The sequence below is a fragment of the Neovison vison genome, chromosome 1, assembly GCF_020171115.1.
Source record: "Neovison vison isolate M4711 chromosome 1, ASM_NN_V1, whole genome shotgun sequence".
NCBI classification, from domain to species: domain Eukaryota; kingdom Metazoa; phylum Chordata; class Mammalia; order Carnivora; family Mustelidae; genus Neogale; species Neogale vison.
In genome coordinates, this window is record NC_058091.1 from 227,363,442 (window position 1) to 227,378,607 (window position 15,166).

At 35.9% G+C, this 15,166-nt stretch overlaps 1 protein-coding gene across 9 annotated transcripts in view; it reads left to right on the forward strand.

The window, feature by feature from the left end:
• PDE4D (phosphodiesterase 4D) overlaps positions 1 to 15,166 on the forward strand; it is a 1,300,895-nt gene that overhangs the window by 320,147 nt on the left and 965,582 nt on the right. For 6 of the 9 annotated variants that reach the window (XM_044224245.1, XM_044224263.1, XM_044224257.1 and 3 more), the window contains one exon: positions 6,505 to 6,734. The exons of 2 other annotated variants lie outside the window; for them this stretch is intronic. In XM_044224245.1, coding sequence (XP_044080180.1) covers positions 6,505 to 6,734 — 230 coding nt within the window. Of the gene's footprint in view, positions 1 to 5,575; positions 5,709 to 6,504; positions 6,735 to 15,166 lie in introns of all 9 variants that reach the window. One more of the 9 variants, XM_044224299.1, reaches the window with a different exon arrangement.

Here is a 15,166-nt window from a genome sequence, read left to right on the forward strand (position 1 = left end):
ACGAGCAGCCTCCCTGATAGGGGAAAGCCTTGCTGACTCCTCTAGATTCATTGTAGAAGGGGACGCACTGGGTTGTAAAAGCTGCCACAGCGATGCCCTGTTTGAGGAGGTCACTGAGAGGTCATGGCCTCTGGCTGACCCCCCCAGCTGCATCCGGGCACTCAGAGGTCCCTCCGCCACGCCCTATCCTTGGAATGTCCCTTCCTCGCACCATTTCCACGGCAGGAGCTGGTTTCCAGGCGCCGCCTCAAGGGAGCCGTGTGCTGTGGAGACTTTGGGGTTCCTGTGACTGAGTGCAGGGGAGGCATCCACATCAACTTCAGACCGTTGGCGTTGTCTGCGGTGATCCGCAGGGCTGGCGGCGCCCTGAATCCGCCTGTTGTGTAAGTTGCCTGGCTGTATCCGACCGGCCCCTAACCGCCTGGGGAGGCTTGCCTGCCCCGCCCATGCCCCCCTGCCCTTCGTGTGCAGGTGCCAGTTTCATAGTCACCCAGGAGGCTCCTGAGGTTTTGAACCAGAAGTGTGTCAGAGGAGGAGAGAGACGGCGGAAGTGTAGTATCTGAGAGCATTGCTTAAGTGGAAGAGACAGCCGCCGATCTGGGTGTGAGACTAAACAGAACTGAATGGACAAGTAAACATAATCATAAATCTTAGTTGGCCTCAGAAAGTCCAGCTTTTCTACGTCGGCCATGTCACTTCTGACAGCAGCCCCTTTCTCGAAGAAAAGTGTCACCCTGCATCCGTCCTCCCAAAGGGCCCTAAACTGTCTGTTAACAGCTCTCATTCTATGGCTATCAGCTATTTATCTTTGTCCCCACATGACTAGAAATATTTGAGGGAAAGGAAATGCCTTCTTCATCTGTATTTCCAGCACCCTACACAGTCTTGGAAGTTAGTATATACTTAATCAGTTCTTAGATTGAGGAATTAACTGAGAAAGAATGATGTCATGATTAAGATAACTTGAACTCATAGGGATGTGATTATATGTAATATAGCTTTAGCTATAATAAGGAGACCCCCAATTTTAGTGGCTTCCCGGAATGAAAAATTATTTGTGGCCCATGTAGCCCAAATTAAGTGTTTTTGATTGTCAAGGGGTTTTCTTCTGAAGAGTGATTTTGGTACCATGACTCCTTCCATCTTTTGTCACCATGATCTTCAGTGTAAAGCAAGGGGTTACAGAGGGTGAGAGGAACAAAGGTTGCCCTCACAGTTTTTATGGGCCAGGTGTGAAAGTGGGATATGTTTCCTTTCCTTGTAATCCATTACATGTAATGTAACAGCATTGATACTGTCTACAACTACCTGCAATAGAGTCTGGAAATGTGATGTAGCTCTGTGTCCAAAAACATTCTCTCCTACAATGCCACATAAGAAACAAATATGAAAAACAATGAGATTATCAGCAACCATGGCAATTTATTTAACACCAGTTATGCATATGTCCCTATTCTTAGGGCCTTGTAAACTGATTTGCAATCTACTTTGGGATGGAAAAATAAGGAGAACAAAGAAATTAAATATCCTGCATAGAAGCTGAAAATAATTGAAAGGAAAATAATAATAATGGTAATGGTGACAACATATTTAATGCTCATTCATTTTAAGTATTATTATTATGGAATTATTTTCCTTAAGTATGCCTTTCAGAGACGTATTTGTCCTAACAGTGAAAATAATTATCTAAAGTGGTTTTTTGTTTTTTGTTTTGTTTTCTTTTGGTTTGGTTTGGTTTTTGGTCAGCTATTCCAAGCAAATTGTTTAGTTGCTAAAAGGAATTTCATTTTATTACAAGTTAACAGTTTTGCATTAAACTGATTCAAACATTTTAGTATTTTTTATCTTTTGATATTGTATATCTTAAGGCAAATTAAGTGATATTTATGAATCCCATTCATATCAAGATGAATGTTTCATTTTTTTGTTTGTTTTATAATTTTTTTCTAATTTATTTATTTTCAGAAAAACAGTATTCATTATTTTTTCACCACACCCAGTGCTCCATGCAAGCCGTGCCCTCTATAATACCCACCACCTGGTACCCCAACCTCCCACCCCCCCGCCACTTCAAACCCCTCAGATTGTTTTTCAGAGTCCATAGTATCTCAATGTTTCATTTTATTATTGACTCTCACTGTACTTTTTAACCCCCAAGCAATACATTTTTATAGAGAATATAGAAACTATTAATAAAAATATTAACATCATCCCAATGCCATCACTCAAAGAAAGCCATTTTAGAGAATTTGGCTATATCCTTCCAGAATTTTTCTGTGTCTATAATATATTGATTTTTCATTTTGTTTTGTTTTAGCATAGCTTTACAGAAGTAAGATCATTTTGTAATCTGTTTTTCTTAGTTGATGTTTTATCATAAACATAATCACATATCTTTCTGCATTAACAACCTCGTAATATTTCATAATATGATAAATCAAAATTTATTAAGCCAATCCCTCAATACAATAATTAGATTACTTCCAGTTATTCATTACTATAAATAAGCTGGAATGCGGGGTGCGTGGGTAGCTCAGATGGTTAAGCATCTGACTGTGGCTCAGGTCATGATCTCCAGGCCCTGGAATCCAGCCACATATTGGGTTCCCGGCTCAGTGGGGAGTCTGCTTCTCCCTCCCCCTCCTCCTTTCCCCTATATCATGTTCTCTCTCTCTTTGTATCTCTCTGTCTCAAAAGAATAAATAGAATCTTAAAAAAAAAAAAAAGCTGGAATGAACATCTTTTTACTTGGATCTTTGCCAGTCTTACTGGACTACGCCTAACATGTCAGAAACACTAGTTCCCAAGTTTTAGTATGCGTAGGAATCATCCTGAGGACTTATTCAGACTTCTAGATCCTAGTTATAGAGATTCTGATTAGGCAGATCTGGAATAAGGCCTGGGAATCTGAATTTTAGCAAGCACCATCTGTGATTACTGTGCAGGGAGTTTGGGCATCACATTTTGAGAAATGATGGCTTAGATATATCATAAATAATATCTTATCCCTCCAACCTTTGCAAAAATACCATTTTCCAGCAATAAGATACATGTGTCCTAGTGGTCACTTTTACATTTCTTTACAAAATAAGGCCATTTAACCTCCTGCCTTCTACCAGTTATTCTGTATATCTTTGAAATATCATTGATATACACTGATCTGGAATTTTTAAAGATCCCTTTGTCATACTGTTTTTTTTTTTAATGGAAATGTTAGGATATAGATATATACTGTTCTGTCATTTTTATTGTCAAGATAAAAATACTATATTTTTAATAGAGGTTCTCTCAAAAGAGGTTACCTCTCAAAGTGGTTTTATCTAAAAGAGAATGTCACAAACATTGAGTCTTTTCATCAGATTGCTTGGGTTATATGAAGCATTTTTGCAGTAACAATGCTATTGTCAGAGTGGGCAGCTCAACACTTATAAAAATACATTAGCTTTGGCCAGTTGCATTCAGTGTTCAGCTCTGCTAGACTCATCCTTTGTTCTTCTTTTCCATGTTCATACCGAAGAAGGGTATCTATACACTTCAGTTATTAACTGCTCTTGAGAAATGTGTAAGGCAAATTATGACCTGTTAGCAACCCCAGAATGTGGGTTCAGTTTGGACTTAAGTCCTTAGATGAAGACATAGAACTTCACAAATACACAGAGGCTCAGTTTCTCAATCTAAAGGCCAAGAATATTACATTTATTACCTTTTCATTTTCTGTATTTGCCATCTCTCTATACATTAATTTTACCATTGGCTATCATAAAATCAGAGTATTCAAAACTGAAAATGGTCTTAAGGTTCATTTTGTACAACCTCTCAATTTTATGTCTAAAGAAACTAAAGCCCAGAAAGGTTCAATGACCTCTTAATACCATAAAAGTAATTATCCTGGAAACTCAGTCTCCTGATTTAACCAACAGGGATTATCATTAATTATTAGTGTTTATGTCCTGATTTCAGTTCTGTTGTTATTTTAATGAAAATATGAAGCTTATTAAGTTTTGGTCAATTAGTATATGTTCTCTTCTAGTAATCTGCACCCTACCACACTATACCTGTTAGAGATAGCAAAACACAGTTGTTATTAGCTCCACCTTTAACTAAAAGAAAATTGGTTTTGAATCTTGACCTGAAGGGTATTCAGCCATCCTAGTTTGGGCCTGCGTGATTTCCACAGACATGGAAATTTCAGTGCTAAGATCAGAAAGTCCTAGGCAAACTGGAGGGGTTACCCTACCAATCATGTGGCTGATGAAGGCAAGCTGTTTCATAGGTTTCTCTTTCTCTATGTGTAAAAATGGGAAAAGTAACAGCACCTAGCTCAGAGGATTTCAGTAGAATTCGAGAGTTGGTATATGTAAAACAAGCACCATTTAGTAAGGACTCAACAAATATTAGTCATTATTAAAATTTTTCTCAGATTTGTTGAGATGTAATTGACATAGGGCAGTATGTAAGTTTAAAGTGTAACAACACTGTGATTTGGCTTACACATGTGAAATAGCTACCACAATAAGTTTAGTTAATGTTCATAATCTCAAATAGATACTGAATGGAAAAAAAAAATTTCCTCATGATGAGAACTCTCAGGATTTTTTCTCTAAACAATTTTCGTATATATCATATAACAATGGTAACTGAAGTTATCAGGTGGTATATTATATCCCTAGTATGTATTTATTTTATAATGGGGATTTTGTTCTTTTCACCACTTTCATTCAGTTTCCCCTTCCTGTACTCCTGCTTCTGGTAACCACAAATTGAATCTCTTTTTTCTGTGAGGTTGGTTTTTTTTTTTTTTCTCTCTTAGATACTACATACAAGTGAGATCATACAGAATTTGTTTTTTTCTTACTTATCTAACTTAGCATAATGCTGTCAATGTCCATCCATGTTGGATTGGCTCCTTTTGAAGCTATTATTATTAATGTTTACAAATCAAGAAGATTTCTCAGAGTGTAGATTTTTAGAATCTGGATCTTCATATCTAGGATTTGAAATAAATGAACTTTGACTTTAGCTTAGACATGTTCTTTACCTTTTGTGCCCTTATTTTATTCTATTTGTCCATTAAATTGGATAATAAAATGAAAGGCTGAGTAGAGTACACCACTGCATATCCTTTTACATTTTTCAAGATATAAACCAGAAAAAGACAAATTTTCTCTGTGGAATTGATAAAGATGAATGAAGTACCAAAGGCAGCATTGTGCTGTGAAAATATAAAGGAAATTAACCTGGATTATAATAATAGTAGCTGCCATTTTGTTGAGTACAAACTGTGCCAGATATTGGTGCTTTAAATAATACATATCTCTGTTCCAGACAATAAACTTGAGAGGTAAAAATTATTATCCTAAATGTTCAAATGGAGAACCAACCTTACTTGTCAAAGATGGTAGTGTAATAAGGAGTTCAGCAGAAATTCTAAGCTAGGCTCCCCAAAGTCAGTTTTTAACTTAAAATGAACAGGCTTGTTTTGGGAAAAGTACTTTGCCGCTCTGGACTAGTTTCTTTATCTCTAAAACTCAGAAGGAAATGAAATTGTTACTTATGATTGTTTATTACATTGTAGGTAATGAGAAATGCAGTTTCTTATGTTTCTAATAAAGAAACAGAAAACTCAGGGAAATAAAGCAGCACTCTTAAGAACACAGCTAAGAGACAACATAAAGACTAAAGCGTAGCATATTACCTGGTAACATTTGGTGAGTCTATCATTCTGAAGACGTGGAGATAATAAACATTGTTAGATTAGACTTTCCAATCACTGGGAAATAATAATTGTTGCTGTAACAGCATGTTTTTTCCAACTAACATCAAAATATTAAATTTTCTACTGTATTCTAGAGTTGGCTTACCTTGCATGTGAATAATAAAGATCTAATTTGAAGAATTCAATTATGATTTTAACATAATTCTCCTGGGTGCTCAGCTTTTTTTTTCATGTCCTTTTTTTTTTTTAAATTCCCCTTACAAAGTCTTACTGTAAAAGTTTGCAAAGCATATTCATCCAAGTTACACATACTATATGAAAATGTGTTACAAATGTGGTCCTAAGTATGGAGAAAAAGAATGGGACTCATTTTCTCCCTCATTATTCATAGTCATGTAGGTATAGGTATGTCATACATCAAGATATATATATGAATTTTCTGTAAGTCATCATATAGAAGTTGGAAAAATATTTTTACTTGCCCTTGATTTTATAGAATTCATGCACAAAGCTCATAAATTCTAAAACTATTGGAGATGTCAATTAACTGTAACAACTGAGCCATATTTAAATATACTGGTGAACAAATTTACCTTTTTAAAAATAAATCTAGATTTCAGTTATTCTAATCTCATCACCAAATATTGTTCTGTTAGTGTTGTTGCTTCATAGTTAGGCTTTTTTGTGTATACTTTTCCCTTAATTTCCTTCCCCAGAAGTATAGAGCTAACATGTATTGATCAATGCTATTCTATTGAGAACTGTACTATCTTCAAATATTGCCTTAGGCCTCTGAGGAAACACTGCATTCTAGTAATGAAGAGGAAGACCCTTTCCGAGGAATGGAACCCTATCTTGTACGGAGACTTTCTTGTCGCAATGTTCAGCTTCCCCCTCTTGCCTTCAGACAGCTGGAACAAGCAGACTTGAAAAGTGAATCAGAGAACATTCCAAGACCGACCAGCCTTCCCCTGAAGATTCTACCATTGATTGCTATCACTTCTGCAGACTCCAGTGGGTGAGTGCCTCTCGGCAATGTTTTTCCCTTTCGTATTTTGGATGGTGATTGTTATCTTTGGTCTTTCTAGATTCTAGGTCTAGAGATTTTGTGGCTCATTGCTTGATTTGAGTGGGAGGAAAATGGGGTTTCTAGAGTCCAAAGAAAGAAGGGTAAATTTTCCTCAGGTAATGTCCCTCTCTCTGACTGTTTCAGTCAAACCGTTTTACACAGAGGAGTTGAAAATACATTGGTAAATGATCGTTAGCATCTCGGAAAGGAGACTTGGACTTAGAAAATTAATATTGGTCATATGTTATTTCATGAAAATTTATTAACAAATGAGAACTGATGGACAAATTACCACATAGGCATACGTGTCTGGAAATAGTAGGCAATGTTCATTGATGCAAAACAAATTTGGAATCAAGAATAGATTGTCCTGTAATTAGAATCAAAGGAAATATGCAGTTAATGGGCCTCGTAATTTGGCCTATGACACTTCGAGGTGTTATTTACTAGAATACTGTTTCAGTTCCCAGCATGAGGTGCTTTTATTTAGCATTAATACATACAGAAGGATCACACATGGTCACTGTCTCCAAGATGCAATAACGTTTATATCTCCAACAAAGTATTTGTGTTTTTGTTCTTTCTCTGCTCTTTACCAATAGAGATTTTACTATTTAAGAGCAATGTCACTAGGTAAAACATTGTGAAAGAAAGTATGGGTAATGGGTGCATCCCTTATTTGCTCTTTTGTTCAGCTGCATTTTTAAGAAGCTTCAATAGAAAAGAAAGAAGCAAACCAAGTGGCCCATACTTGGAAAGACTCCAGAATGTTTGCTATGATTATAAGAACAAAGCAATTTGTTATGTGGCAAATGTGATTCTTCCCCATTCTCTGCCAAATTTAAGGCATCTCTACGGAAGTTACTTCAGGATTTTCTTAAAAGTGATTAGAAAAGTTGTGATCAGGAGAAATTTTGCTAATAACTGTCCTTTAAGATACTAAATTTAGTTGTTTGAATTGTTACTAGTTCAAAGGGCCTCTCTTATTAAAAGGTAAAAAGAAATTACTGATAAGTAAATAAAAATACATCAAATTCTTTCTTTGAAATAATGGAAAGAGGAAATATTTGTTTAGTTATAGGTTTTGGCTTTTGACGAACCATGCATATAAAAAAAGAGTGTACTTCTATTCACCAAACACACTAAAGCAGTTGGGAATTGTATATGGCAGCTTGATCTGAACATTCCTTGAAAAATACTATCTCAAAAAACTGATTTCCTCTCTCATTAAGATTAATACCAATTCTGTTCATCTGTGTAGAGGGCAGGATTCCCAGATGTCAAGGGTGTCAAGTGGTCACCAAGACCACTCCTAGTTTCCATGGTTTGCTAGGTGAGCTTCCAGGACTCAGCAAATAGTCATACTCATAGCTGAGATTTATTACAGGAAAAGAATACAAAGCAAAATCAGCAAAGAAAAAGGCACATAGGGCAGAATCTAGAGGAAACCAGAGACAAGCTTCCAGACTCTCCAGTCCCAGGGGAATCAGACAAGATGCACTTAATTTCCTCTAAAAATGAGCTGTGACAGCACATGTGAAATGTGTCACCAGAGAAGCCTTCTACCAGAGAAACCCACGAAGAGACTCCGTGCTTATGAGGAATCTAAAATAGTGCAACTCGTAGATACAGTAGAAGGGGACTTGCTAGGAGCTGGGGTAGAAGAAATGGGAAATTGCTATTCAATGGGTATATAGTTTCAGCTATGCAAAATGAATCAGCTGTAGAGATGAACTGTACAACATTATGCCTATAGAGAACAATACTGTGCTGCAAGCTTTGAAATTTGTCACTAAGGTAGATCTTGTGCTAAATATTCTTAGCACAGTCAAGAAAAAAAAAAATCCCTCAAAATAAAAAATAGACTCAGTGCCCAGAATTTTTACCGGAGGTGGTCACTTAGGCACCCTCTGGCTAGTATGTGACTAAAGTTCAGATTCCCAGAAGGAAAGCTGTCATTGAGCACAAGCCACATTTTTTGGTAGAACTAGTTTAGGCACAGTGAATTACTCGTACCATTCAGGGAATTGTGGGCACCTTCCTGAAATCCAAGTTTCTAGGGCTAACCTTTCAAACAAGCTTTTTTAAAGATAATAGTCACAGGACTGATGTTAACACTTTTCTGCACAGCAGGTTTATCTTAGAATCATTATCTTGCTTTTTCTAATTTGAGTAAGAAGAAATTATATTTATAATTAAAATTGAAATAAAGCAATTTAAGCTTGTGATGCATTCAATTAACTTCGGTATCTCAAAAAAATTGGTGGCTAACTATGACTTCTTATTCAAACCTTTTATCATCTGTTATTAAAAGAAAATGATGTAGCGTATCTAATATCTCTATGTACTTGGCAATGTGTATAATTAAAAATCTCAGGTAAAAGCCAAATTCATTTAATTAAATTTGAATGTGTTGCTCAAAACAAATAGTCCCTAAGTGCCTAAGGTGCTTCAGAATTGTCTGTGTGATAGTACTTCTGTTGTTCCAAAGTTTGTATCATTCTTAATAAGAATCTAAGAATCAAGTTTAAGTGAAATTGTGCATACCATTTGTAAAATACTCAGGATTTTGGAAGAAAGAATTTGTCTTTGAGAGAAATAAAACCAAGGTAACTTGTCTGTACCTGAAAACAGCCTGGAGATTCCATGGACAAGAGTAACCAACAAGAAATGAAGACTAGGAATGTATTAAAGGGATAGTTATTACCTTCTGAAGCAAAAATTATTTGTGAATTGAGTATTTGAGAAATATAAAAATCAGACGTATACTCTTCTGGAATACCTAAGCTTTGGAAGGAAAGCAGAAGGTAAATTGAGAGGCTACATTCTGTAGCCACTTCAGTTAACCAAAACCCCAGATTACTTCACAGAAAGGGCTTTTGGGGGAATTGAGACTAGTTTAGCTTGGTTGTCTCAGTACCCCATTGTTAAAGGTGAGCATGTCCCCAGACCCCACTGTCAACTGACAATGCTGAGATATTGGTAATTATAAACCTTTGATGGGAAAGAAGGCTTTTTATGTCTTTTGGATTTATTTTCATTATTTTCTTAACATCAATACTTTTTGCTCTTTCTTCTGATGTATCAGTATATCAGACCTTTGCTCAGTCTTATATCACACAGTGAATCTACAGGCTTATGGCACCCCTTTAGAAAGATACATTCCCAAGAGTAACTAGTTTTTGAAAAGAATGTTGGCCTGGTGAGATGAGTGTTATGGATAGCGCTGTTAGCTTCCTCATGAAGTGCCTGGGTCAAGAGATTGAGTTCAAGAGAGCTTTTTTAGATGAACAGTTCTACAGTTCTACTTTGGTTTTTTGTTGTTGTTTTGAGCAGACTATATGAATATGTTCAAATGTATGCCATTTACCAACTTCTTTGAGTATGCCTGAGGTGTTAGCTTGTGTGCATTATGATTTAGCAACCTTTAGAAGTTTTCAAAGATGACACAAAACAGAATTGTAAGATCTGAGATGTTGAAAACCTTGAATGTATCTACCAGTTAGCTTCCCACGTGGGTATGGTCACTTAGACTTCATAGCTATATATTGACTCTTACTAAACTAAGAGAGACATCTTTTAATGGGCTTGAGATGCTGTGAACTTGGTAAGAAGTAATTTGGAATGTCATAGCTTTTCATATTTCTCTTAGTTTTCTTTCCATTTACTTTCTAAAAACTTTTTATTAAGGGACAATTTACAGGCAGTAAAATATGCAAATCTTAACTATATACATCTTGATAAATTTTTTATATATCTATACACCCACATAGCAACCTTGCAGTTTCCTAACTCTTAGCACTGAAGATTAGTTTGGCCCCCTCTTGGATAGTATATAAATGGGATTGTATGGTATGTGCTCTTTGTTTGGCTTTTATCATTCAAAATTTTTTTTTAGGTTTATTCATGTTGATGTATGTATTGGTAGTTTGTTCTTTTTTTGTTGTAGTGAACTATTCCACTGTATGAGTATACCCTAATTTATTTATCCATGCTCTCTTATCGATGGCCATTTGGAATGTTTCTTGAAGCTATTATGAATATGTACTTTTGTATATAAGTCTTCTTGTGAGTATATGCAATTATTTCTCTTGATTATATGCTTAGGAGTGGAATTTCCAAGTCATAGGTAAATATATGCTTATCTTTTGTTACCACCCAACAATTTTCCAAAATGATGTACTATTTTATCCTTCCAGTAGCAGTGTGTGAGAATTCCATTTGCTCTGCATCCTCACCAATATTTGTTATTCTCAGGCTTTTTCATTTTCTCATTCTGGTGAATGTGTAATGGTACCTTACTATAGTTTTAATTTATATTATCCTGATAAGTAGTGATATTGTTTACCTTCTAATATATTTATTGAACATAAATATATGGGTATCTTATTTTATGCTATGCCCATTTAAAAATTTATTCAGTTTTTCTTTTACTTATTGACTTTTGGGGGCTCTTTACGTATTTTAGTCATATATGTTAAGTCCTTTGTTAGGTATATGCATTGTAAAATAAATATTTTCTCTCAAACCATGGCTTCCATTTTTACCTTCTGTTTGCTTATAATTATGGTAACATTAAGGGCCTTTGAAATGTGTGCACATATTCGCATCAGTGTGTGTGTAGGAAAAAGTGTAACAGTGAGATGTCAAAGAAATGAGGATAAGTGAGATGACAGTGGAATAAGGGGGGAAAGAGGAGAAAACGAAGGGGGAAAAACAGTAAACAGGAAAAGAGGTAAGTGTATAGGGTGGAGAAGAAAATAGAAGGAGGAAATGGACACAGCTTGATAAAGGGAAACTCAGGTGACAAGAATGACACTCAACCTACAGGGAAGTTTTACTTAAAGACAAGGACAGTTATCCCTTGAATATTGAATGCTGGCTAGGGCATCCAGGCACTAAGGGGGCAGACAAAGTAACGTTGAGAATGATATGACAGTGTTTGTGGTGGCCCACAGCAGAGTAGTAAGTAGTTAAAATGCAGTCAGGTTGAATTTGCATCCTGCCTCACCACTTACTAGTGCTGTGACCATGGAAAAGTTATCTAAGTACTCCAAGTTTCTAATTTTTCAAGGACAAAATGGGAATAGTGGGAGTACTTACCTCATGGGTCTGTTGTAAGGATAAAATACTTAGCACTGTAAGCACTTAATGTATAATAACATCATCTACTACTACTGTTATGCTTTTTTTTTTTTGGAAAACAGTAGAACAAATCATGTTTGTTGTTGTTGAATTTGTAGTTTGCAATAAGAAAACTGTAAGTCTATATTTTGTTCTTGGTATTTGTCCACAGAAATGCCCTGGTTTCAGGTATTGTTCAATTATGTTTGAGATGAGAGTGGAGATCCTCTTCTTCCTTGCTTCATCTCTGTAACAACTCTTGCTTACTTCTACATATTTGTCCAGCCAGAATCCTCAAGAGGAATTAAGAGCTTTCTCTGGCTGCACCTCTGATCCTGACTTACTTTCCCTGATTGGTCCATGTGCCCCCAAATGCTCTGAGGAAGTTTAGCTTGCCACACATGTGGAGATTGCTCCCTGCACACAAGTAGGGAGTTGAGGGAGCAGAGAGCTGGTGAGGCGAGGTCATGCTAAATCTCTCTCACTGTTTCACTCCTACTATAATAAAATGAGAGCCAAAGAGCAAGTTGTCCCCTTATAATATGTTGACATGCCTCTGGATGGATGTATATGTGGGGATATGGGTGAGTGGAGAGTGTCAGAAACACTTTCTCATTACTAGTGTCCTATTACCTGTCTGGAGAAGTACACAGTGTGCATTTTTATTAGTGTTTCAAAAGAAAGAAAGAGAGAGAGAAAAAGAACAGGGAGGGAGGAAGGAAGGAGGGGAGGGGAGAGAGAGAGAGATGGAGGGAAGAAGGGAGGAAAGAAGGAAGGAAGGAAGAGAAAGAAAGAAGGAAAGAAAAGAAAAAATAAACAGAAGTTAAAGGAAGAAATGGTTACTCTTGGAAAATAAAATGAACTCCCCAACATGGGGGGAAGGATTACATTAGTCAAATAAGCTTTCATTTTACAAGGATCTTCCAGAATATTTCCATGAGTTATGTGCCATTCACAGAGGAGCTGGTCTCAGATGCCAGTTAAACATTGATTTTCTGATGAACTGCCCATCATCTAGTGCTCTTGAGTACACACAGTACATTAGAGAGAACATAAAAAATGTAAATTTCTGTGATTCGTTACTGAGTCAAAACCCAAACAGAGTAAAAGCAATAAAAACAGAAACTTAGTTAAAGCAGACACACCTGATCTTTAATATTTGGTCTTAAGAAGGCATTCCATATTTGCAATATTTTGGATCTAAGGACTTATGAAGCCAGAGGGTTGTGTTTCACAGTGTGCCCAAAAGACTTGCTTCTCCATATTGGATATGTGTTCAGGTTTTGAGAGGTTTATTTGGTAGATTCTTGTTGAAATCTATAGGATTTCTATAGGCAAAACTTTCCAAATTGAAAATTGGGCATACATAATTGTGATTGTGAAATATTCCTTAGAAATATAGTTTTCTTGAGCTGGATTTGGGGTTAAAAGTAATGACTACAAAGAAATTGGAAAGCAACACTTCCAGCAATCTTGAAGATACCGTGAGAAAGAAACTGTATTCCTTTGTCTTTGACTTATTTAAATGTGATTTATTGGCATAAAATAAACTGTTAAGCATCACAAGCCTTTTGTTTCTAAAGTGTTTAGTCTGTTTACTTAAATCTAGTTTTATTTTTGCTTTGAAATTCATGATTTTCGGGTGCCTGGGTATCTCAGTGGGTTAAAGCCTGTGCCTTCAGCTCAGGTCAAGATCCCAGGGTCCTGGGATCCAGTCCCTCATCGGGCTCTCTGCTCAGCAGGAGCCTGCTTCCACCTCTCTCTCTCTCTCTGCCCACCTCTCTGCCTACTTGTGATCTCTGCCTGTCAAGTAAATAAATAGAATCCTAAAAGAAAAAAAGAAATTGTTGATTTTCAAGATTAAAATTAGACTCACAGATTGATGGAATGCTGTATCTTTAATATATAGTATTTTGAAAAACAACATCTTTTTTTTCCAGAATCAGTAGCTATTCTTGGATCTAACCTAAAATAAACAGCTAAATAACACTGGGTGATTTTCCTCCTACATCACAGAATCTCTGAATATTTTATGGTATTTGTCATGCCCTAAATTTACAAAAGAATAAGATAATTATCAAACTCCAATTTCTTTTTCAGTCTACTGTAGTGCCTTTTCATTCTTGTAAAACTTTCTGGCATTCTAATTAAGGATACTGCAAATAAACTGTTACTACATCACAGTATTTTACTCTGTATCTTTATGTCAGTTAAGTAATGTGTACCAGGGGAGGGCTTACTTTTGTAGTCAAAGTGTCTGTCATCAGGCTTTTGTGTTCTTGAGAACACTAAAGAGATTAGTGACTTTGCATTTACCACCTCAGAGTATGTGGTCCCTGCTTCCGAACCTTTCTTATGCCAACTGTTTAATAGTACAGATTGGTTGGGAATCCCATATTTCCCAATAATGAGCCCAGTGAAGCATTTATTTTGCTATTAAAAGTTGATTGAAGACCACAGAACTATAGCCTGCAAAGTGCAGAGCTGAATAAAGGCACTTTATTTTTGTCCAGGAATCATAATTTTTAGCTCCTCACATCGCTCGTTTTCCATAAACACTCCCCTGCTTGACCATTCTTACATAACCCAAAGTTATTCATCACTGAAGTGTTTAGAGTGAGTTTGTAATTCTTTAAGTCATGTTCTTCTGACTTTCAGTATTGTGTTCATGAAAATGAAAGTAGGCAAAAGCACCTTGAGTGGCTTTCTTTTAATTATTATGTATATATTTCATAATGTATATACTGATTCAAACTTAATATTAATTATAGAGCATTACTTTGAGAAATGCAGAATAAGAAAAATGTTTTCAGCTGAAATTTAGGAAAAGATGAAAATATAAAAATCCCCCCTTCAGTGAGCACTAAAAAAGGGCAAAGAGATTTCATGAAAATAAAACTATAGGAAAGAAACTATAAGAAAAATATATGATCTCCTGTATTTCTGATGTTGTTATTTATTTTCTTTTGGTTTAGTTTGGTTTTGCTGAAAATCCTCTCTACTGGGTTAGAATTTTTTCTAACAGTTTGGGACATTGGTATCAATTATCATACTTATTTATCTCATTTATTTAGGATCTTCTATCCACTTAAAAGAGAATAGATAGAGACAAGCATTTTTACATCTATTCCAAATCTGTGGAATTCCATCAAAGTAGCATGCCTTTTGTTATGTTGTTTGATGCCATTTATGTAATCTTTATCTGGATAATGTGTTGGGTTTAATGGATTAGCATCCTTTAAATCAAAGTTGGTAGT